This window comes from Zeus faber (assembly GCF_960531495.2).
Source record: "Zeus faber genome assembly, chromosome: 4".
NCBI classification, from domain to species: domain Eukaryota; kingdom Metazoa; phylum Chordata; class Actinopteri; order Zeiformes; family Zeidae; genus Zeus; species Zeus faber.
In genome coordinates, this window is record NC_137191.1 from 34,928,115 (window position 1) to 34,953,126 (window position 25,012).

Sequence of the window (25,012 nt, forward strand, 5' to 3'; positions counted from 1 at the left end):
CTCTCTCTCTCTCTCTCTCTCTGCAGCAGGCCCTCCCTCGCCCTTTCCCTGTGTTTTGTTTTTTCCTTTTTGTATTTTTTATTTTTTTTGTTTTGTAGCTTTGTGACTATAGCAAAGGAACCAGAATGGGGCGAACGACGGAACGGCTCGTTTCTCGTGCCGACGGTTCCCAAATGAACGGCGCAGCAGCAAACTCTGCCCCCCACACTCTTCCCCCCCCCACCCCTCCACCGCTGATAGAACGGTTCTGCCGGACTCTGACGACACGACTTCCAAAACGTCGGGCGACGTCTGACGGACGTGCGTTTTGCCCGGGCTGATCCACCGCCGCCGTCGGGGTAGTCGTCGGTGGCCGGCGCTGACACGGTACTACGCTGTATATTGTCTTATTTGCGAGCATCACTGCGCACGAGGCGCCGCAAAAAATGTAGCCTGTTCCCCGCCTCCGCCCGCCCGCCCTCCCTTCCGTCGGCGCCGCACGCGGAGACCCCCCCCCTTGTGCCCGCCGGTGTCCTCGTCTTGCTGTGACCCCCCCCGCCACCCGGGCTCTGCGGAGGACGCGGGGCGTGGCGCCCAACGGCGATGTGCATCTTTCAAAGCATTTCTCCTCCGCCGCCCCCTCCTGACGAAATGATAATATTGGCGCAGCAGCGTCTTTTTATAGGACATCAAATAGTGATTTATTTAAATGTTAGAACAATATTGTATTCTTTAAAAAAAAAAAACAACTAAAAAAAAAAAAAAACACTACTTTTGGGGCCTTTTTTGTTTTATTTTGTTTTGTCGTGACATCAGGAGATGCCTACTTTTAGGTTCCGTTCAGGACACTGGCAAGGCGGCCCATGATGGACTTCTTGATGTGATGCTAACTTTACTCTGCTATTGGACTTGGACGCCTTAAATTGGCCAACTGGTTTGCAATAATTATTACAATGAAATGGTCATAGTGAGTTGCACAGCAAAGTAAATCTAATGTGATGATTTAAGTAGTATATCTATATAGAATTTACAATTTGATGTGACTTTGAGTACATGAATTTAAAAACATACCGACAAATAATATCCAACTTGTCAAAACTTTACCCCTGGATCATTTCTTGTGCTTTTTTTTTTGTTTTGTTTTGTTTTTTTGTTAAGAAAAAAAAATGCAGTTGTTCATTAAAGTGAAGAAGACTATGAAACCAAACATTAAATCAGTACAGTTGGTTTTTATGAATGAGGTGTGTGAGTGGGCACGCCCGGTTACAGATTTGATATATAATTTTAACTCGCTGATGCGGTTTGCCACCTTCAGTGTGACTGGTGTGAGGTCGATCGTCATGCTTGCACAGCCCGCCGTGAGAAGTGCATCAGAGATGAACGCTGTATATAAACAACCGAAGTATACCCAATGACAATTAACAAATGGCTGCAAATCAATGCAGGTGATCGCGGAGAGGTCACTGGCATCAAAAACCTGGCATCGAGTGGATGTCGATGTCGATCAGTTGAGTGTGGGGCGGGGAGCTGATCGGGGAGGACAGCCATGCATTTAGTGTGATGCAGTGTCAATAAATAAACATTGGTCATATCTTTATGGCCACTGGTGTCAGGCCAAGCAATTTAGTCATCTTGTGTGTACGTTTCAGATTTTTGTTTTAGTTATTTATTCATGAATAGAATCCAAACTGTGTGTGTGTGTGTGTGTGTGAAATCAAAAAGTCATTTTTATTTTTTTTAATGTGTGTGTGTTTGTGTGTGTGTATATATATGGATATTTTTATTATTTGTTTTTAATATGTGTGTGAATTCAAAAAGTCCTTTTTTTGACTCATCTCTCAACTCGTTCAGTTCCTTGCGGGCGGAAATGGTTGACCAGGAACCGGAAGTGAATGGAGCGCAGTTTCGGCTCTAACCCGGCGCTGCGTTCAAGTCGTGTGGGAATTGCGGTTTGCCCCCCCATGTGCGTTTGGAAGCGGCAAGTCGGCCGAACTCGTTTACGCGTTGAAGATGGAGGCCACTCAGAATTGTATGTTGAATGATTGCGCGACGAATAAATACTTTGTTTCACATCCGAGCTGACACAGTACACGTTTCCCTTTCATATTACAGCCTATGCCTTGTATGTATTTGTAACGTTTAAATGTCATTTATCTTTTGGCAATTTATGCCATTTCACCTCTTGTCCTGCAATGAATGGAATGGCAATTCATCGTTTTTGGGGCTGACGTCAGAACGCAGAGTTATCAGTACAAACGTCAACAGGAAAATGGAATCTACGACAGGGACGCTGCGGGTGGACTCTCCAGAGGTCGGAAGCTCGTAGTTCCCACCTCTTTCCGTGAGACGCGAACGCAGCACGGGCAGTGTGACGCCAGCGGAGCAATGGCGCGGATCAGCGGTGAGTGAAGCTGCGCGGCCGCTCGTTCTGTCGCTCGTTGCTTCCCGACCGCGGGACGACGACGCGTCCTACCTCTTCGGGGTCCTCCCGTCCCGTCGGGGCTGTTCTCTCCGACGCTGCTCACGTTAGCCTGCATGTGCTGTACGTTCCGGGAATTCTCTGTACACACGGGGTGTAAACAACATGTCCGCCGAGCCGCACAACCTCCTCTCTCTATCTACCTACCTGTCTGTCTGTGTGTCTGTCTCTCTGTCTGTGTATCTATCTACCTGTGTCTCTTTGTCTATTTGTCTGTGTCTATGTATGTATATATCTGCTTCTCTCTCTTATCTACCTGTCTGTCTATCTATGTATGTGTATATCTGCCTCTGTCGCTCTCTTATCTACATGTCTGTATGTATGTATGTATCTGCCTCCCTGTCTATCTTTGTATGTGTATGTCTGTCTGTCTTTGCGCCTCTATCTACCAATCTGGATGTCTATGTATCTGTCTGTCCGTCTCTCAGCTATCTATCTGCCTGTCTGTCCCTATCTTTGTATGTGTGTGTATATCTATGTATCTTGTCTGTCTGCTATTCTGCTGGAACCGGTGAATTAGTGCCTTGCAATTCTGGTCCCGCGACACAAGAGAATTTGAAAATAGTAATCACTTGTGTGCCCAGCACCGATCCGTCCACAGTAACGCCCCGAATAGGCAAGTCCCATCGCCCCGAATGGGCAAGTCCCATCGCCCCGAATGGGCAAGTCCCATCGCCCCGAATGGGCAAGTCCCTTCGCCCCGAATGGGCAAGTCCCTTCGCCCCGAATGGGCAAGTCCCTTCGCCCCGAATGGGCAAGTCCCTTCGCCCCGAATGGGCAAGTCCCTTCGCCCCGAATGGGCAAGTCCCTTCGCCCCGAATGGGCAAGTCTCATCGCCCCGACTCAGGCTCCACGTGCCGTTTGCTGTCGACTGGTGTGTTTTGTTTTTTTCTTTGAAGCCCTCTCACCCTCACTCGCAAAAGCCAGTTCAGAGCCACTTTAATGGTGTGAGCGCGAAACATGCTCAGTGGGATCCTGGGGCTCCTCGGTTTGATGCTGAACAACAGTGTTCATTTCTAAAGTTACGTTGGCGTGAACAGGAAGGAATAGACCGCATCAAGTTTCGGAATCTGTTTTCTTTAAAATGAAAACTGATTGGGGGGGGGCATAAGAGGGGGTAAGGGAAGTAACAGCTCGATTTACGCACGACGGGACCTTTCCTTTGACAATTAGAGCTGCTGTTCCGTCTGCCTCTCATGGGATTTTTTATTTTATTTTAATTTTGCGTATCTTTTTTTTTTTTTTTGCAAGCACCCCGTCCCAGGTGAAATCGGTTTGGTAGCGATTAGAAGCCCCCTCAGAGATCCCTTTGACTAACGTGCTGTCTGGGCCCGGTGCAGGAGCCCCGGCGTCCTGCAACAGATGATGGACTGACCGATGCCGTGGCGTCATGCTGTGCTGCGCTGCCCTGTTCGCCCTCCTCTTCCTGTCCCCGGCCGGCGGCTTCCTGCAGCCGGCGGCGGACGACGGCGTCCCCGAGGAGTGGCTGCTGCTCCACGTGGTCCAGGGCCACATCGGGGCGGGAAACTACAGCTACCTGCGCCTCAACCACGACGGGAGGATCGTCCTGAACATGCGCAGCCTGAAAGGGGACGCCGACCTGTACGTGTCGGACAAGACGCTGAGGCCCAGCTTCGACGCCTACAAGCTGCAGTCCACCACCTGCGGCCCGGATGTGGTGGTGGTGCCCGGGGACTTCGCCAGGCCCGTGGGCATCGGCATCTATGGCCACCCGTCCTACCTGGAGAGCGAGTTTGAGATGCGGGTGTTCTACGACCAGACAGTGCCCCAGGACCCGTTTGACAAGCGCCCGTACCCCTCCGAGGACGGACACGGGTCGCAGAGGTTCCCCCAAGCGACCGCCGAGGACTTCCAGGAGGAGGAGTCCATCTTCTGGACCATCCTGATCGGCCTTTTGAAAATCATAGTGGAAATTCTGTTCTGAAAAAATAAAAATAATGTCTCTGCGCTCAGATTGGAGGGGAAAGCTGCAGCAGCTGTGATTGACGACAGTCTCCCCCAAGATTAAAATCGACATTGTTTGAAACCCCCAAAATACAAATTGACGGGTTGTGAAGGCAATTCTAGTATGCCATACTGTGTTCTAGTTTGATAACCTGTGCTCACTTGTGCCTGTTGGACAAGCTCTTGATATCAACACCCCTTCATGAGTCAAATTTAATTTATGCAGAAACTCTGGATGTACCGCTGAGCAGACGTTCGACAGTGCCTTTTGACCGCTGGTCCCCGGGGGAATAGCCATGCAGTTCTCATGCTTCCAGAGATGCTTCAGTACACTTTCTAAATAAAGCAATTGTCTCGGCATGCTTGTCATATTTCTGTGTCTCATATTCTGACCAGCAGAAGATCGATTTATTTTTTATTTTTTTATTGTTTTTTTCCCTGTTTGTTTTTCGGGATTCTTTCCATGTATGTTGATCCGTGTGTTTTGTTGATCCCCCTCATGGGAATTTCAGTGACGGCAGCATACATAAATTAAATATGCAATCATAGTTATAAGATAGAATAAATTATCGATAAAGCATCATTCACACACACACACACACACATATATATATAAAAAAACAAGCCTCTGTATCAACAATCATTCCAACAAAAAAATCATTTGCCACGATCTTTGGGAAAAGCCATTTATTTTTTGGATGTTTCCCCGGTGTACTGGAGATACGTATGAGTACGATACACACTGATCTGCAACACTTGAAAGCATGTACTGTTGTCCCCCGTGTTTGAGGCGTGTGGTCATGTTTTCTTATTTTCATGGCTGTGTGCCATTCTGATGGATCATTTTCAGAGCGGGAAATATGTTTTATCTCATATCCATCACTTTAAACTACTCTACACTCGTAATACAGCGGTTTCACCTACGTTCCAGTGAACAAGTCATTGTGGTTAATAGAATCAGGGGTTGTGGACATTTTGGTTCGTCATCGCGCAGGATCTGCAGAGGAGCAAGAACCATTACAGACTCTGTTACATCAGGACACTGGATGTGACGAGTACTTTTTATGCCCTCGGGTCCATTTAAGAGCAAATACTGATGTTCCGTTTTGTCGGAAAAGAGCTCAATGTGCTGCCTTGACTTTTCCTCTTTTTGCGTGAGGGCGAAGGCTCTTTAAGCACCTCTTCCACCACAGGAAACGGGTGACTCCAGATTCAGAGGGTAAATGTTCTGCTGCAGCTGATCTCATCACGATGAGTCTATTTCATATCTCACACACGTGTTGCACTTGTCTACAGGTAACAAGCACAAAACTGTCCCTGACGTCAGTCCCCTGTTTGCCGGTGGGGTCGCCGTTGTCCACTTAACACCTATGCTGCCTTTCATCGGGCCCGGAACTCGGAGAACCCCACTGACGGCGGCGTCGTGGGGATTCGGAGTAGACCGCTCGGACCCGAGCCCGCCGACCTGACGTCACAGTGACATGGCGGCACACGTCACCGACGGAGAACGAGGTTCGCCTTGCGCGAGTCTTTTTTTTGTTTGTTTTTAATTTCAAAACGCGTAGAACTTCGATCTCCGTCATTTTAAATGTCACGTCGAAGTGCGTTCCGTAGCTTGTAGGGTTCGCAGGCTCCCTCGCTTCCCCAAACAAACACACATGTACCGCGGTCCATGACCCCCCCCCCGGAGCTCGATCAGCTCGGAGGAGGTGGGTGAGAGGGAGGGGCGGGGGCATCCTGCCGACTCGGAATTACGGATTTCCGAGTTGCCCCGGAACGCGGCGTGGATCCGGTTACCTGCCTCCATTTTGTGTCGGACGGCCCACTTCCGGGTTCCCGTCAAGCCTGGAGCCCCAAACAGAGTTCGGGGCAACGGGGCAGATAAAGCCGCTCGCACTTTGACCCGGAGCGGCGGCTGACGTGCACGGACCTGCCCGCCGCTTTATCGCCAGGCCGCCGTTTACACTTTGCGAACTCAGCGGCGGACGCTGACAGCTGCCGCGGGACTCCAGTAAGCAGCTCGCCGCTGGCTAACTTCCGCTAGCCTCTCGCTAACTTCCGCTAGCCTCCCGCTACCTCCAGTTAGCCCCCTGCAGTTGCAGTCGAGCAGTCGGGGCCAGAGTTTGCTGGCTGACTTGGCTGCTGACGCCAGCGTCACCTCACTCGGTTCTCATCCCCGGTCGCAGCGGCCTGGTCCCGCAGCAACATCCGCAGCAGCCGCCCGCCGCCGCCGCTGTTGTTGTTGTTCCACCGGGGAAGCTGTTTCTGGTCGAGCGTCATCGAACCATCCATGTTGTTGTGGAGCAGACTCGCCACCTTCTGCAGCAGCTGGTAAGCGGATTGAACTCCCGCCGCCCGACTTTTCAGGCTTTCATTCGCTCGAAATCCGCCGAACAGGACGTTAACTTTCCCCAACTGGACATTATTCGGAGATGAACGTGCGGAAACTTGAGCTTTTATCCTTTTAAATGCGGTATTTACCGGTGGTGCAAAGTAACGAAGTTACGTCGTTACTTTACTGAAGTACATTTCTCCAGTACCTTCCTGACTTTCGACTTCTCCATTACATTTCACAAAAAAAACATCGACACTTTTTTATTCTACTACATTTCAAATACAGTCAAGTTATTTGAATAACATATTTGTACATGACCATGACAGTAGTACTTTTTAAAGTATTATAAACTTTTGTTACATCGGCTCACTGGATATGACACCTACTCTCAATACTTTGAAGTACATTCAAGGTCAAGTACTTTCATAGTTTTACTTCAGTAAAATTGAAAGTTTTGTACTTTTACTGTAGTGGTTTCGTGTCAGGGCAGTAAAGGGTCTGAGTAGTTCTTCCACCCCGGCTTGGTCCCTGTGAAGGTCCCGGTGTCTGGACTGAAGCTGCTTTTATTTCATGGTGCTGATGGGGTTCGCAGCCCGGTTCGGGAGAGTTTTACTGGCACCGAAAAGCTCCATTCGTGAAGCCGGTTTCCTTGAACACACAGTCACACACACAGTAACTTTCCCCTTGCAGCGTCTCTGTTTCAAGCTGCTCTTTCATTATTTGGGGTCCAGTCCGCCGCCCTGTTGTTATCGCTCCGACTTTTTACATTTACTTAATCTTCTCTGCGTTTTTCGGGTTAAAGGTATCTGGAACACGACAACAGCAGTACGCAGAGGCATGGTTGAGGTCCCGTTAGAACCAGGACATTTACGACGTCCTGTCGTTCGAGTTTGATCAACATCGATTAGAATATTTGGAGCAGAAGTTTGTGAAAAACGGTCGTAATTTTACCGGGAGTCAAAGAACGTTTAGGCGATTTTGATTAGTTTCAGGAGCACGTCGCTGTTGACATCATCCTCCAAAGTTATACAAGTCCCAGCCTAGTATGTTGGAACTCATTTGCATCCGTCCACTCGCTACGTGAAGACAGACAACTTGAGCCGATCCTGCCTTTAAAGGAAACTCAGTAAACCGCGACTTGTGCTGGGTTTTCCAGAATCCAGAAAACTATAAACACTCAGCGATCTTTGCAGGAACTGACACTTTCTTCTGCATGATCCAAGAATGATCAGAATTGTTAAAACGCCGTTTTTGAGGGGCATTTAAACTGAACGACAAAAGAGGAACATTAAATGACGTGAGTGCACGGTGGGTGGTGAAACACGTGAGCATGAGAAGTTTACAGTTTCTTTCAAAAACATTAAAGGTAAAGGCACTTAGCGGCTGATCACGGAAACTCGGAAATCGGACCTCATGTGACTAAACTGGACCCTGTCTATTGCTGCCTGCAGTGTTATTTATTATTACTATTATCATCGTTATGTGGAAGAACTCCACTAAACCACTATCAACATTGGAAGATCTCCAAGAATGCTAAAGTATAGTGACCATGACGTGCTTCTGATTGCGCGGCGCTTGAATCTCCAAAGGGAAAGATAAGATTAGCTATTTTGCTTCTATTTTAATGTGACATCAGAATCGTCTTCCATGTACAAGGGCACGCAAAAGGAATTTGTCTCAATAGAACATAAACATAGTAAAGAGATAAGAAGGTAAAATGCAAGTTGCTGTTGTATTGTTTTGTCCATAATGTGTATGCATTCTGCCGCGCAACCTGGTGCGGCTCCTACAGTAAAGTCGTACATTTCAGTGAGGAAACTTTCTTTCTGTATTTATATTCTCATTTGTCATTCACTTTGACAAGTCTATCCCATATACATAAGCCTATTCCCTTGATCCATTCATTTTATTTTATTCTATATATTTTTATTATATTCTATAAGTATTCGACTTACTGTATTACGTTTTAGGAGTCAGTTAGTTGGTCTAGTAGAAAGACATTTTCCTAGGACATATTGTGTGTTTTCACCGGGTGCGTTGCATTACATTTCACAGCATATATGTATGAAAGTATGTATATGTATGTGACGAATAAACCTCTTGAATCTTGAAAAGTGATGACCTTTTTTAGGGGCTGAAAAAGGCTGTTAACCAGAACAGTAAAACTTGGAAGTTCACCCAGTTTATGTCTAGCTTTTCCAGCTGTTTGTCACTGATAGAGCAGTTCTACTTTCCTGAGGCTTGGAACACAAGACCTTAACTACGGTCTGGCCCAAAAGTTCAGTATTCAATTCAAATAACTTTTATTTTTCCACCAATAACTTGGTCTGTGTAGGCAGCGCACAATACAATAAAACACATATCAACACAACACAAGACATCAGTGAGTAAAAAAATAAATAAATCTATTAATAAAAATAAAAGGCCAGAACTGACTATGTTAAAAGTATTTTATTTATATTTTTTGGCCTGTAATGTAGAACACTTTCTGACCTGGTCCAAGTCAGATGAGTAATCGTATCAAATCATATATAGAATAAATGTGATCTTTGGTGTTTTCTCTCTGGGCATATTTAACCCACCGTGGAGCTGTGAACCGGCTCGGTTTCAGTCTCCTGGGTCCACAGCGGAGCATTTCCACTTCATGTACTGTGTGACGGCGCGCTTGCTCTGCGACATTCCATTTGTTTCCCCCTTGTGAAAACCTGCTCAAACACTTAACCAGGCGGCCCGTGGAGTGGAAGAGCTGGGGGTGGGGCCGGAGCCAGCCCTACGTGCCGTATCAACAATGAGCCCAGACGGCTAACTGGTTTGGGGAGATTCGTTCAGCCGTTCACCTGAGTCGTTGGCGTTGAGGTCTTGCTTTACCTTCCCGCTGGAGTTACTTTGCTGCAGCAAAACTGTAACTGTCAGTGCTTAGTCAGACGCCACGGGAACAGCCATCTTGTCCACAGGTCGATTGCACCGTCCCAACAAGATATGTTGTTGTTTCAGCAAAGGCATTGGGGTGGACTTTAATATAAAAGTATTGATTGCGTAACAACTAAGGGTCAGACATCCATTTGGTGAACGAGTAGACTTTAAAATGATCGCTATTATTTGACTGAAATTTAGTAAAATCGTAACGTGATTCCATTCAAATTTCAGGGGACTTTTAAACCAATGTTACAGAGGAAATTTCGTTGTCACAACAGCCCTAGTTCTCAGGGTCGTGTCGATTCCCGCATCTGACCTAAAGACTGTTCCCTTCCCTGTGTTGCTGGATGTAAAGGGTGTGGCATGGTGCCCACACTGACACGCGTGGATCCTTTGATACCGTTTGCAGTTAAACGCCGCTGTACCTCCAGCGTTGGGAAGCCATCATCTAACCTGTAATGGCTTTGGCCCAATTTACCCTTCCCGTGGAAACTGTGTCATGGAGCCGCAGATGACTGACGGGAGCCGCAGAAGAGACGCTGGGCAATTTGGGCAATCCTGACAGATCTTAACAAGCCAAGAGACGGATTAGACTCCTTGGAAGTGTGTCTCAGGTTGGATTCAAGTAGGATTTGCGTAGAGATTCATATCTGTTTATGGGAATAACATCGGTGCATATGGTGGTAGGAAAACAAGGTGCCGCGGTGCACTCTGCTCCCTACGCCTTGTCGACGATTACAAACACAGTTCTTAGCTGCTTCAACTGCCCCAGAGGCACGAGGCTTGTTTTCCCAAGGATGGTTTGCTGAGCGTTGGTGCTCCTTTTCCGCACCGTCCCGGTTGAAATTTGTTTTGTTCCGAACGTTGTCACCTGGCCCCCGACAACCTCACCCTCCTTTCGCACTGTAAGCAATGCAGCAACTCCCAAGTGTCTGCATGAGGGGACATGGGTGAATCCATGCATACTAAACATGTATTATAACAGGCACCTGCCCATACAGCCTACTTAAAGCCACAGCATCAGAATGGCAGGGACGCAGAGACTTATACCCACGTTCTGATGGCTACTTTACTAATGGCAGAGCAAATGTTAAATACGGAGATCCCTTTGGAGGGCTGCGGAATATTTGCCCGAAACCTTATCATTTACGAAGAAATACGAAGTAGCATCAATTTGAGGTTCCAGGGGCGTGTTGAAGCCCCCGTCTCAGGAAAAATGCAGTCAAGATCTGAGACTTGTTCAAAAAAAATTTATTTGTCAAAAACGTTACAAGTCTTTGCTCACACGATCGCCCGGAGAGGGAGCGACTGTTTGTCCGGAACAGACGGACAGCAGAGGTGTCTACTCTCCCTGTGCTCTTGCCTCCTTATGCTCGACATGAAACCGATAGGGAAATCTGCTTTTCTTTTGGTCAATATATTGAAAAAAATAAATATGATTCGACTGTTGCATTTGTCGGTTTACAGACTTTAAACAATATTACATTTTGTCAATTATTTACCGTTTGTCCAATCGGTGCGAAAATGTAAAAGTGTATAATATTTGGACCTAACCTGACCACATTTGTCTATTGGGCTAAATTAAATAGCCGATTTATAAATGGATAAAAATGCAGGTATGCTACACAGGTTGAAAGCTTTGTTATAACTTCATTATTTCAGCACAGACCGTTTAACCTGCGTTATTGTCAAGTTATTTGAGAACTAGTGCTCTAAATTGTTTTTTCCAGACTGATTCATGCTTGGGGGGGGGGGCGTTCATTCTGCAGCGTCTGCAAAACACGCACACAGCATATTATCTTTATGGCTTAATTAGGCATTGTTGTGAATACAAGTACATTCCCCTTCTCCCAAGCCCCTCCGCAGCTGATAATACACACTGAAGGCACGTCAGGCTCCCTGTGTTGTCATTTTCAGAAGGGTTGTTTTTTTTTGCTTTGTTTTGTTTTTTAATAACAAACTTTTGGACAAGTCTGCGGCTAAGTTTTTGGCTAACAAGACTGGGATCCTTCATCTTTGAATACACAGTGGTTTGTACCGGTTATAATTTCCGTCGTACCCGATCTCCATCTACATTTCGTACGTCGCTCCACCAAAGGGCTAGCCGGTTAAAACATGTTTTTTTGTTTGTTTGTTTGTTTTCTCCGACAAGACGCTTCTTTGCTGGTCCAGCGCTCCGTGAAAGAATAAAACGTGACTGTGTTCAGGACTAGAGAGAACCTGAAAAAAATGACAGGTGGCGTCTCTTCAGCCCATCAGTGGCCACGTCTCTTCAGGTCATCAGTGGCCACTTTTCTTGACCACGTCTGACGCTACTTGTGCCGCCACTTTCAACGCCTCAGTGACTCATTATATTGAATAGGAAAATCAGCGCCGTATTTTACGGTTTCATGGTAGATGGATGAATCAAATCATCAGCCAGAAGTATCGACAGATTGAGGGATTCCGAGCGTCAACGTTGGTTTTAGAGCTGATCCTTGATCCCCCTTTTCTTCTCTGTAAACGACAGTGACGGGAGGTTCTTCCTCTCCCTGAGAATGTAACGTGTTTTTGTCTTTATTTTCAGGAGTGCGCGCGTGTGTCCCTAAATTGAGATCACCACAGATCTGCGCAGAAGTCCCAAGAGAAGGAAAGCATGCCCATTCCTCCCCCACCTCCCCCCGGGCCTCCACCTCCCCCCACCTTCAGCCAGGTCAGTCGAATTGAACCTTTCGTTTTGATGATGAAATTGTCAATTCGCCGCCAGTTTCTTTGAAGGTTCTGGATCATGATATGCAAGCTACTAAATTGTTTATTATATTCAATTGAATTGAATATAATCCCCCATGGGGACGTCGGATCACACGATTTCGATTCATTTTCGGTTTGGGTCACAATTCGATTCAATCCGATATTGATGCGAATTTTCCTGATACAATTCTGTATTGATATTTTACACATGTGAATTGTTGCGAACTTTTCAAATGACGTGCGTCCCAAGAACATTTCACAGAACAAATTCAGTGTCGTACAGAATGGGAATATTTTCGACTAATTTCTGACTATGGTGACATTTAAGTGGAAAACGGTTGCATAACTGAATTGTGTAATTTTTATTTTTATTTTTTTAATCTTTTTTTTAACCCAGCCTGACTTTCCATCTTGAAGGAAGCATAATATGAAAAGCAGAGGTGGAACTTCCAGGTTCAGAAAGCAAACGTCCTCCCCAGGGTTTTGGGTAAAACAGCTGCATGTGCTGACTCCACAAAATCCAGAGCTGCAACCGGCTCGGCGCCACAGCGGAAACATCGCAGGACTTTTACTTTCTGGACCCGGGAGTCCCAGCGCCCTTGAGGCTCTCGTGAAAACCGCCCTCTTTGGGCGTTTGTGTTTGGGGGGCCCCTTTTTCAAGGCGAGGAGCGGCCGCCCGCTCACGCGTCCGCACGGTTCGGGGCTTTTTGTCATGCAATACGTTTCGGGGACTTCCTCCCAAAGGCGAACACCGTTCCCCCCAAGCTGTCCCGGGATGACGCCAAAGACCGAGGAGCCCTGCTGTCGGACATCTGCAAAGGAGCCAGGCTGAAGAAGGTGGCGGTGGTGAACGACAGGAGCGCTCCCGTCATAGAGAGTGAGCAAAACGGGACGACGGGTTTCAAATGTGCTGTGCTCATCATCTGCTCGCTGTTGCTGAGTAAACGCTGTGCATGTGTTCTATTTTCTAGTATTATAGTATGTTGCGCACACAACAACTGTCATAACCACTTCATGCATTCTGTCGTTTACTTGGCCCAAAGGAGATATGTCTGTCTGTCTGTCTGTCTGTCTCCTTGATCCAAGTTGCTAGAACTTGGATCAAATTGACGTGGTAAGCTAAATGATCCGTATTCTAAAACTGATATTTAAATCACAAACATATGAAGCCCATTATTTAAATATAATGGTGCTTTGAATAAACAAACACTTTGTGAACCCTGGGGGAATTTCAGCTGAACAATATTGCTGCTGTCTCCGTTTCCAGATTCTGGAGGAGGGGGAGGGGGCGGGGGTGGAGGAGGAGGAGGATTTGGAGGCGGGCCGATGCCGATGGGAGGCCTTTTCCAAGGTGGTGTGCCAAAGCTGCGACCAGTCGGAGGTAAAAACCTGCCTTTTTCTTTTTTTAACAACGTAATGCCTACGTTGGCTCGTATAATCAGATTGATCGTAGTATTAATTGTGTACTTCAATGGAAGTAGTTTCAAAGACGGTCTCACTGCATCTTGTCACAGCATCAATTTCAACTTTTTGTTTTCTGCCCTGAGAATACATTGATAACCAGGTTGTCTGCGGTTCCCTTAAGTCTTTAAAATGACTGAGCTTTATCTTAGTTTCAACATTGGGCCCGATTTTTATCAGTCAGGGCGTTGTTTTTATTTATCCATACGTTTGTAATCACCCTAAGCCTAACGCTGATTCTAACACTTCATGCCAACTTACTTAATTCTTACCGCCATAGTTACCTCCAGACACAATTCCAAGATATTTAAACTTCTAGCATAGGTACTATCTGGCCTAAATTGAATTTCTCTAATAACAGTTCATAATCACCCTGTTCTTAACTCATAACCCTCGACACAATACTGACCTCTGCCCTGTATACACCCAAATATATACCAAATAACAATTTGAGGATTTTCCAAGAATGTGTCGTAATTAATTAGTTTTATTGAACAAATTTTGTTGAAATTTGTTTTTTAAAATGGTTTGACACTCACCTGCAGACACATTGTTTGATGATACCAAATAAAATAACATCAAAGTTGTTTTCCTCCACGTCACTGTGGGAAATGTTTGATCATAAATTTATCAGAGCGTGAAAAGCTGACGGACCCGGAACGCGGCACGACGATGGGACTCAGGAGCACAGCGTGTTCCGCTGCTATCTGGGACAGCGGCGCTGATCTTTATTTTGGTTCCGCTTAACCAGCGTAATCGCGTTTCATGGCAGGAGGGTTTAATTCGGAACGTAAAGCTGTCACCAATGTCACATGACTACCTGCCATTGAGCCTATACGTTGGCACCCTCTGTTCCGTCCAGCGGCTACTAATACCCCTGAATCTTACCCAAATCCAGACCCCAAGGTCAACACCAATGTCCTCACAGTGTCCAGTACAGAGACAGCGACGTGCTACATGCTGACTGTGTTAGCTCAATGCATGGCTGCAGTGGCAAACAGCTAGCCTAGCTTCTATGAAATTAGGGAAATATAGTTATTTAAGTGATGCATCTTGCATCTTTCTGATGAGTAAAAATGAAAGCCCGTCTAAGTTATTTTAAATGCAGCGATGTTCCAAAATATTTTTGATTCCTGTACTAATTTGCTACCCTCGCATGGAAGCGCTTCTAAACCTCAACTCTGCCCCCCTCCAGACAACTCAGTGGGTCGATCTGCCCTGCGACCTCCGAGCTCCCGGCCCGCGGCGCCCCGCCCTCCAGCGGGGCGCTCCGCCTCGCCTTCCCCGGCCGACAAACCCTCCCTGCCGGAGCACCAGCGCTCCCAGCGTCCCTCTCTCCCGGACATCTCCCGCCCCCATGGCTCCTCCCACTCCACCACAAGCGGCGGGATGAAGCACAGCACCTCAGCCCCGCCTCCCCCTCCGCCCTTCAACAGGGCCGGTCGCTCCAACGCCCCCGTCACCCCGAACCACAAGGCCACACCCTCCTTCTCCTCCCACAGCCGAGAGAAGCCTCTCCCACCCACGCCCAGCAGAGGGCCTGTGCCCCCTGCCTCGGCCCCGCCCCCCTCTATGAAGCCGCCTCCCTCTTCCAGCAGACCCCCCACCGGCGGCTCCTCTGCGCCGCCTCCCCCGCCACCGTACCGACACCCGTCGGGCGGGGTCTCCAACGGACCGTCTCACGTGGACGGCGCTCCCGAGCTTCCCCAGCGGCACAACTCACTGCACAAGAAGACCCCGTCAGGCGGCGGCAGCCACGGGCGCAGCCACGCCCCGCCCCTGCCCCCCCTGCCGTCTCTGTCGCCTCAGCAGGGGAGCAGACCGCCGCCGCCCGCCAGGGAGCCTCCCGGCCGCAGAGCAGGTATGCTAGCTGTCGTAACTCTGCTAACGAGTTGAGTGATGATGGTTTCAAAGGAATTTAGAACTAGTACGCCTCGTTTCAGATCTGAGAAAAACGGTCCAGAGTGACATAGAAGAAGCAAACAAAAACAATGACTTCTGGATAGTTTTTGTCTTGGGCCCTGTCGGCCCCTTCCCTGGAGCGGGAGTCAACCTGGGACTCTGTACTCACCCCCCAGTGGCACCCTGGCCATGACGAAAAAAACTTTTTTTCATTATTTTATTTATTTTTATTTTTTTCCATTCTTTAATCCTAAAAACATAGATGCCAAATTTGGGGAAAGGAGCGAAGACGGCAACATTATCCTTTATTATTACACACATTATTTGGGGGTTAATTTCGAGGGCGTGTGTTCTGCTTCTGATCCGCCATACTGTGAGTATACATGGCTGTAGGCTGCAGGAAAGGCCTATTACTGGCAATACTTGGTGCGGCTCCTCCACCAAATATGAAAAAGGAAAAAGGCGAGACAGACAGACAGATCAGGTCCTCCTTCCCATTTTGGTGCGACAGAACCCTCCCTCCTCTCTGCTTCGGGAAAGGCGAGATGCATCCCGGTTTTAGAAACTTTGTCCGCAAGCGTCGACACGCATGTTGAGATTTGGATCGGCTGGAGGCGTTCCTGCCTGAGACATTCACGAAGTAGTACGGTGCTCGCCATACGGGGCGCTCTACTTGACAGAAATCAAATGATTAACTGCAGGTAAAACATGTTTTTTTCGCTGGGTGGATGGGGAGCGCTCTCCCTGCGCTCCTGATTTGACTTGAGAGTGAGCGCGTGAAACAGGGAGGCACTTGTTTGCCGGAGCTCTGCGTTGTGATTGGACGAGGGGAGGCTTCGCCACAAGGCCTCCTGGTTCCACTGCATTCCACAAACCCTCTGGAATATTCCAGCATTCCAGCATTTCATTCTCTGTTTCACCGTCCTTTTACCGCCGAGATGGCAACCATTCACACATCGCCCCTCTCTCCTCCCCTGATATCCCTCTCTCTCTGTGTTATTCAGAGATAACACTTTATTAATAAGGTCGGGACATCGGAAAATTTGGGTGTAGCAGCAGCAGAAAACCTTATTGGGAAATAAATTGTGTGTGTGTGTGTGTGTGTGTGTGTGTGTGTTGCAGCGCCCCACGTGCCCCCCAGTGGCTCTCGAAACGGCAGCCGCGAGGCTCCCCCTCCCCCGCCCCCCTACCGCGTCCACAACCCGGGCGCCCAACTCGCGTCCTCCGAGACCCACAGCCGGGGGAGCAAGCCGCCCCCGCCTCCTTCCATCTCCTCCTCCTCCTCCCGCACTCCGGCAGGGCCTCCCCCGCCGCCTCCCCCGCTCCGTAACGGCCACTCCACCTCCATCTCCTCCTCCAGGTCCATCGTAGGTGAGTGGTAGAGTCGGCCCCGCGTCGCCGTCCTTGCCTTACAGGGCCACCTGTAGGAGAAATGCAATCATGATTCACAATATCGTTTATTCATATCACACTTTTCAAAACAGCCAAAGTTTTTTTTTGTTTTGAAAAAGATAGTAAGAAATTATACAAATCTTATATAAACCCGCTGACGGTGCTGGTCCGTATGTGGGTGTTTGATTTAGCCTCCGGTCCTGGTCACAATATTACCGTTTCATTACTAATGTGATGAGACGTCGTTACAGGTAGTGTGGCTCAGCGCCATCTGCTGGTTATCAGCACAAAGCGCGCAGGGGGGATGCTGACACTCAGGTCAGGTGCTGGACAGGAGCTCTCACAATGATCCCATTTCAATACAAAGGCTGACGATTCGATTCTGTGTGGATATATTCACAGAACAAATTCAGTCTAATACAGAAATTAAATATTTCATTTTATTTGTAACAGTGGGCATATTTGAGGGGAAAATGGCTGCATACGTTTGGAAGAAAGTATCTGTATTACAATTTTCATAATTATTCAGAAATGGGAACGATTTAATTATTTGTGCGTCCATTTGTTTTTGTTTATTTTATGTATTTATTTTATCTTGTTGCTCGTAGCTTGAATGGCTCTCTACTTCACAAATTAAATTTTCAACAAATTTAAAAAAAAAAGGACAATCCCCACTCACCTCACCGAGCAGCTACGCCTGCTTTCGGAATGAACATCTGAGCCTTTTTCACATCTGTGCAGCGAGGCTCAAACCAGGGGGCGACCTTTCTCTCGAACACTGGGGTGTTCAAGCAAATGTCGATGAAGCAAATGTTCAGGATTTAACAGATGGAGCAGAGGTGGTGTGGTTGTGATGCAAAGGTGTTTGCCTGCAATATGCTCCTGTTTGCCTTCACTTAGTTTGATTTGAATTAATGACACTTTAGTCACGCTCCTGGCTTTTTTATTCTTTATTTTTTTTAACGGTCTCATTTTAAACTTAACAAGTAGACTGTTAGTGTTTACTTTTTGATTCAGCTTCATTTTTTAGGGCGAACTTATCATTAAGTTTGGATTAACTGTGTAATGATTGTTGAGCCCCAGGAGTTTGAGCAGTGGAATTGCCCTTATGGTTCTCACTAATACACCGCAGCGCTGGTTTAGCCTCCACCCTTTCACCTGGGGCTGACGTAGGCTGGCCGAGTCCAAATGTTTCCCTGACGGCGCCGAGTCAGAGGAAGTAGGTCCACACAATCAAAAAGGCATGACGATATTCATGCTTTTGAACTGAGTAGGACATAATTATATCATGAAGGCTCAAAAGTCTATTTCTTTATCAAATACAGGAGGGAAAAGAGAAAAACCCAATTCACGTTTTAAAAAGTGCGTTTTAAGTGTGTAAGCTCCGTGTTAGGCGTTTTGAGATATATATATATATATATATATATATATATATATATATATATATATATATATATATATATATATATATATATATATATATATATATATATATATATATAATTTTCTTTGTTTTGGTCGATGATGTCCGTTCAAGCCGCCGACCCAAAATGGGCGCCCCAGTAAACAGTGATGCAGGATGTCTGTCTGGCCATTCTGTTTTGTTTTTTTTAACGTTTCCTCGTTGTGTTGGTGCCTTTTCCCTCCAGATGACTTTGAGTCCAAGTTTAACTTCCACCCCGTTGAGGATCTCCCCCCTCCAGAGGAGTACCGCCACTTCAACAAGGTGTACCCCAGCAAGACCAACAAGGGTACGCAGCAAACCCCCTTCCTTCTAAGAGGCGGCCGTGGAAGATAAACTTTTTTTTTTTTTATTATTATTATTATTCTTTTTTTTTTTTTTTTTTTTTTTTTAAGAATCGTTAAGTTACAAACAAATGTTGCCGCTTGATTTTCCCGACAGCGCTGTCGTCCAGATTGTGATGGGATTCTTTGTGGCGCAGCGGTGGACGAGCATCTACCGCAAATCGAAACATACATGCGTCATCAATTGTTCAATAAATGCACTTGTTGTTGAATAGAAATAATAGGCGGTGGAATCATGTCCCCTCAAAGCCACAACGAAGACCCTTCTTACACCAAAATTTGCGGGTTTGCGTTTTTTTTATTTTTTATTATTTTTCTTTAACCCGCTATTTTAAGGCGATTGATGCCTTTCCCATTGACGGGAGAAATGCAGTTGTTTTGTTTTCGTTTTTTGCCCGGTGCGTCACGATCACGTCGGAAAAGGGGCGCGTCCTGGTGCCGGGGTGATTGGGAACCAAACAGGGGGCAACTGTTGAAAACCCAAATAACAATATTAATCGGCACTGACCAACACAACCGTGATGAGAGCGGCGTAGAACAAGGGGGAGGGGTGGGTGCCCATGGCAACAGTGGTCGTAAGCAGACAGCGCCGGTTATTCCAAAATGGCCGCCTGCCGACGCCGCCGTCAACCGGTGGGGGTCGCAGAGCCGCGTCACGGCGTCCTGTCAAACTGTTGCTCCGTGCCGCGGTTCACCGCCACCCGGTGGAGTGTCTGCTTGTTCACTGCGGCCGTGGTGTTGGTGTTTACCACTGTTTATCTCTGTGTCTGTGCAGCCATGATGAGGGGGGCGCCCCCGGCTCCGCCCGTCGGCAGGTGAGCGGAGACCCGGCGCGACGCCTGCTCGACGGACATTCAGGGGAGTGACGCAAGGCACTCTGATCACACACACACACACACACACACACTCACTGTAACACCCACCACGGCGCACAGCGCGAGACGCAACGGGACGTTTGAACTCGACTTTACTCCTCCCACGACCAAACCACATCGATGGAGCAACCTGGAAAGAAAGAAAGAAAGGGGGGAAAAAAAAAAAAAAAAGTTCTTGATTCTATGCATTCCTTTTCTGAGGCATATTCCACGATAACCATGTTTTCTGAATGTTTTTTCTTTTTTTGCGTAATTATCCGTTTCTGGAATCCGCGGGTGGATGTATTGTCACGTTGTCGGGTCATTTTTTATTTTTATTTTTTAACACCGCAAAAAAAAAAAAACACATCTGGGGAGGACCGTGCCGTGGCCGCACGTTCCTCCCACGTCTTCCCGAAACCGGCGGCGCTCTCAGTAGTTATCGTCTTATTTTTTATGATTTATTTGCTTTGTTTTTATTATTTTTACTTTGACTAGCCATTCCAGCGGTGCCAGGTGTGCCCTTCCTGCTGCCAGTGCCAAAATTTGGGCAGGTCATTTCCGTGAACTCGATTTAAAAACAAACCAAAAAAAAAAAAAAAACCTCTGAGCGTGGATGCGCGGCGTTAGCAGACCTTCCCGTCGCCGTGTTTCTAAAACAACACTCCCCACATCGAGGAGCTGCCTTCCATGTTGTCCCGGCTCCTATTTTAAATGTTGTTTGTTTGTTTGTTTTTTTTTGTTTTTTGTTTTTTTTTGCACGACGAAATCCCGAGGCTGCATGACGTAATAACGGGTTTTCAATCGGTCGGCTCGCCGGTAACTTTGATAGACGCTTCCTTCTTATGGGATTAGGAAGCTGAAGGGCGGGGCCAGGCGGTTTCTCATCCCGGCTTTTATTTTTAACGGACCGTTGATAGTTGGCGGAGCGGGAGATTTTAGATCAGAAGGGATCTTTGTGGAACTCAACCCCGCGTTTTCACCACCCGCGACATTCCACTCTGCGCTTGCTGCTGACGGACGTGGAGGGAGGCCGGGTGGAGGAGATATGTTCAGCTTGCTGGAGGTGTCGCTATGCAAGGAGCAGCGCGCGAGGAATCGGACTCGCAGCAACAAACCAAAACAAAGAAACACTAAGTGCCAGGGTCTGTAGGAGCGGATAGAAGTTATAATAATAATAATAATGATGTTGTTTTTTTATTTTTTTTCCCCCAAATCACTTGTTCCATTAGTCACCACAGCACATGGAGCCCATGTCGAAACGCGCGTGCATGAGTTTATATTCTTAATTTGTCCCTCCTCGGGCAGCAGCGCCCCCTGCTGGTCCCTGCCTTACACTAGAGATATTGTCCTGATTATCGGTACTAGTGCTTTTTTATTTTTGTTTTTTTTGTTTTTTCCCCCCTTTTTTTTTTTTGTTTTTTGATGGGGGTCGGACAAAAACAGATATCAACAAAGACTAAAGATGCGAATCTATTTGAAAATGCAATAAAATATTGTATATTTACATTAAAGGAATATGGTAAACATAGTTATTGATTTATTTTTATGATGTAAAAAGCTTGTAATATAGGAAAGAGAAATGATTAAGAAATGAAAGTGGCGTTGCAGCGCGGGGGGGGGGGGGGGGGGGCTCGGCTGCAGCGGCGTGTGCATGTGGGCGCATGTGATGCAGGGATATGTGCCGGCCGCAGAAGTGTGGCCATCTTTTTTTAAGAATCCGGTTGGTTGCTCAAACAAATTGCGTCATTCCAGCCGTGAATGTACAGTTTGCTAACATTCTCACGCAGGTGACCACTCACTTGACCTCACCCTGTCCCACCTGTGGTCATTTCACCTTAATCAACCATGTTTTTATCATGTGAAAATAATTTTCAATAAATATATGCCTTTGGGAAAAGGGTACGAGGTATGTGGTGATTTTCTTATGTTGCTTGTTGATGGCAGAACTGCAGAATGAAATGAATGTGGTGTGGGGGTTTTTTTGTTTTTTTTCTCAACAATGTTTTTTACAACGTAGTTAGTTCACCGGAGCATCGCCACGGTTCCTTGGTGCCAAACGCGGAGATTTGGGGCCGTCGTGCTCTGTGACGCTACGGAGCACTGTAAAAGGTGAGACGTTGGGTTGAGGTGTTGTGTTGTCCGCACACCTAAATCCTCATGTATTTAAATCTTTTTGATTTTTATTTTTATTTTTTCCCCCGATTCCAGTCGACTGGTTCCTGTGGCGCAAACCCCCCACACCCTTACCTTATTCCCAGAAACACATTTCCCATCACCGTGAACACCGTTCACCTGCCTCCCACACATTTCAATATTCAAAACTCTTTATGCAAAAACCTTACACAAAATGTGACCCGATAAATCTTTCTTTGCACTTTATGTCCGTTCAGCAAACGCGTGCTCTCAATTTGATGAACTCTAGTCATCACAACCTCAAGTCGAAGACCGCGCCCTTCTCCGGGTGTAAAAACCGAGCCTCAAATCACAATCGCGGGTCTCGCCTCGAGGCGTGTCCATGTGCTTTGGAACACTGGATCCTAACAATGCCCAAGTTGCATTTGCTGCATTGGGAAATAAAGCTTTTGGGAATTTTATTAGATTTAATATTTCAGGCCCGGTGGTTTCGGGTTTTATCCCTTTTTTAGTTTTGCCCTCAACCCCCCCGCCAGAACTTACCGTAGAGTGGAGAGACCGATCGGACTCCCATCGAGTCACTTGTCGCTCCACCCCTCTGTACCTTCCTCCCCACCTTCTTCCCGTTCACGGCAAAACCTTCGTCCAGCGGCGAAACCTCAACAAGAAAGGGTGGCAGGTGCTTTGGGCTTCTGAATATTGTATCACGCTCTCTGTGGAGGCGACGCCCTCCCGCCTGGAGTTCTGTGTTCTGGAGTGTTTGCTCCGTCCCGGCCGATGGTGGTGGTGCTGCTGCGTTGGACACGGGGGAACGTCTGGGCGCGGGGTCCCTTCGGGCGACCCGACTCCCGGACTCTCCGGGGCTGTCGATGTCACCGGGCGGGGATTCGATCGAGAAATTTTGACTGGATTGGCCGCGGCGATTCGCCGGCCTTGGCGCGGTCACGTCGCACCGCCTCCGCCTTCCTCCACAGACCTGTTGATTGGCGGCTACAGTTGGTCAGCGCCCTGTGAGCACGCGGGGCAAACTTTCACCCTCCAGCGCTCGCCTCTCAGCGGTTCCATGCGTCTTTACCTTGGAGACGCAGCACGATTGAAGGAAACCGCCTCGGGTGACGAGTGTTTTAGGACACATACATGATTATTGATCATCATAATATGGATTCAACGACTCTGGTACCAGAAAACATGATATTGGATATGGAAATGCAAAATCCAAACAGAGGATACATTGCAGATCAGCTATGTGATCTTCCGTTGTTTTGTTTCCCAAAAGTCATCATGTTCCACTGACCCCACACTAAGGTTGGTCACTCATTCATGTGTATCAGAAATAAACGCCATTAGATTTTCTCTGCGCCCACATGGTGGCCGCAGTCGCCCGAGCGTCGGAAAGGGTTTGCAGACGTCTCGTGGAACCAGGATGACTCACGCCTGCTTTCCACTGCCCCAGTGGCGGCTTTTATCAGGCGGCCAGGCTCCGAAACACATTCATGCCTGAAAATGTGGAATTGAGGCAGGAAGAGGAGAGAAAAGGAAGATCCTCCATTAGTCCAATTTAACGGCCTTTCAGTTCATACGTTGACATGTCCTCCGACCGATGACTTAAGTTCTTTCTTCTCTTGTTCACGAAATGTTTACTACTTTTATTTATTTATTTATTTATTTTTTTGCACTTTCAAGCTATTACAGATTAACAACAGCAGTAACAACTATAGATCCTGAAACCTGGACTAGATTATAACAAATCTCTATCGCAGTTTCTGATTTGTGAAAGTATTCTATTTGTGACTGTTAAAAAAAAAAAAAAAAAAAAAAAAAAAAAAAAAAGGTGATTTCACTGCTTTTCTTTCCCCATCCAGACCACATTGGACCACGTCCATATCAAAAACCATTATACTTAGTCCGGTCCAACCTGGACTCCATTACACCAGAGGGGCTGAAGATTCTTTAAAGTCACGCTTTTACATTTGTGAAACCTTTATTCACCCGCAGGGTAAAAAAAAAAAAAAAGACCACAGCGCGGCCATTGTTGGTTGGTTGGTTTGTAGGTTACTTTCCAAGTCCCGGTCTCTGTGTCATTCATGATCGTGATGTGCTGTATATGTTGACATTTCTCAATTTAATGGAAAGTCATTGTAGCAGCTTCACCTCCTGCCACACGCCATCCGAGTGGCCTTTTCATGGCCCTCCAACACAGACACGCACAACGAGGTTTCGGGCACAGTTTACTGTAGAGAGCGGGCTAGGCGGAACAAACCAGGAGCAGATGGACAGCATGTCAGGACCTGGGCTCCTCTCCTGTGAGTGTGGGGGTGGGGGTTTTACCTGTTGCTGGTTAGACCAACCAACCAGCAACAGGCGTGCAGCCACACTGATCCTGGGCCCCAAATCACTAGACCCAGGACGGGTGTGGCTGCGCAAACCACACCCTCCCCACACCACAGTTATATTCACCTTTTGGAAGAACAATCAAAACATCTTTGTAGATTGGTCGATCGGTTAATTTACTCTTAAAATGGGGACGGTATCTCAGGAGGTAGATCTGGTGGTCTAGTAATCTAAAGGTTGCTGGTTGGATCCCAGGCTCCTCCTGCTAGCATGCTGTAGTGTCCTTGAGCAAGACACTTAACCCCTCATTGCTCCTGATGGCTGCGTCCGTCGGTGTTTGAACAATTGTAAGTCGCTTTGGATAAAAGCGTCTGATCAATGATGTAATGTAAAATCCGTCTTTCAAAAATAAAAATAATTTTGTTCTCTCACCTTTCTTCTAACTGGCCACGGTCAACCTCTCACTGCTTCTGCCAATGTTGATTTCCTCACTTTTGCCAAAGCCTTTACCGTGGCCTGTCAGAAGTACCATAAATCAGCCATTAGCCTGCTTGTTCTTCATTTGGTCTACATGTCAAGACAATTCTTCTTCGTGATTAACTCCAGTTGATTTAAAAAATCATTGAATTCATCTTGTTTATCTGTCCGCTAACATATGCCGTTATTTCAGAGCCTGCTCCTCACCTCCTGTCCACCCCTTGTCCTCATTGTGTTTCTACCTTTGCC

General features: G+C 47.2%; 2 protein-coding genes across 2 annotated transcripts; both read left to right on the plus strand.

The window, feature by feature from the left end:
- Positions 1-2,339: 2,339 nt before the first annotated feature.
- On the plus strand, positions 2,340-4,775 carry cUnh6orf120 (chromosome Un C6orf120 homolog). The gene is made up of 2 exons (XM_079998444.1): positions 2,340-2,380; positions 3,799-4,775. The coding sequence occupies exon 2, from the start codon at positions 3,849-3,851 to the stop codon at positions 4,401-4,403; it is 555 nt and encodes a 184-aa protein (XP_079854570.1). The 5' UTR covers positions 2,340-2,380; positions 3,799-3,848; the 3' UTR covers positions 4,404-4,775.
- Positions 4,776-6,284: 1,509 nt separating this feature from the next.
- wipf2a (WAS/WASL interacting protein family, member 2a) lies at positions 6,285-21,395 on the plus strand. The gene is made up of 8 exons (XM_079999358.1): positions 6,285-6,754; positions 12,241-12,366; positions 13,149-13,281; positions 13,672-13,785; positions 15,061-15,726; positions 16,890-17,138; positions 18,809-18,910; positions 19,741-21,395. Exons 2-8 carry the CDS (start codon positions 12,310-12,312, stop codon positions 19,782-19,784), a joined length of 1,365 nt encoding a protein of 454 aa, XP_079855484.1. The 5' UTR covers positions 6,285-6,754; positions 12,241-12,309; the 3' UTR covers positions 19,785-21,395.
- The last annotated feature ends 3,617 nt before the right edge of the window (positions 21,396-25,012 follow it).

Bases quoted from the DNA above. Each gene is read 5' to 3' on its own strand.
- cUnh6orf120 (XM_079998444.1), top strand. From the start codon at position 3,849: ATGCTGTGCTGCGCTGCCCTGTTCGCCCTCCTCTTCCTGTCCCCGGCC.
- wipf2a (XM_079999358.1), top strand. From the start codon at position 12,310: ATGCCCATTCCTCCCCCACCTCCCCCCGGGCCTCCACCTCCCCCCACC. The intron at 12,367-13,148 runs GTCAGTCGAATT...TTCCTCCCAAAG, and splicing joins CTCCCCCCACCTTCAGCCAG to GCGAACACCGTTCCCCCCAA. The intron at 18,911-19,740 runs GTACGCAGCAAA...GTGTCTGTGCAG, and splicing joins CCCCAGCAAGACCAACAAGG to CCATGATGAGGGGGGCGCCC.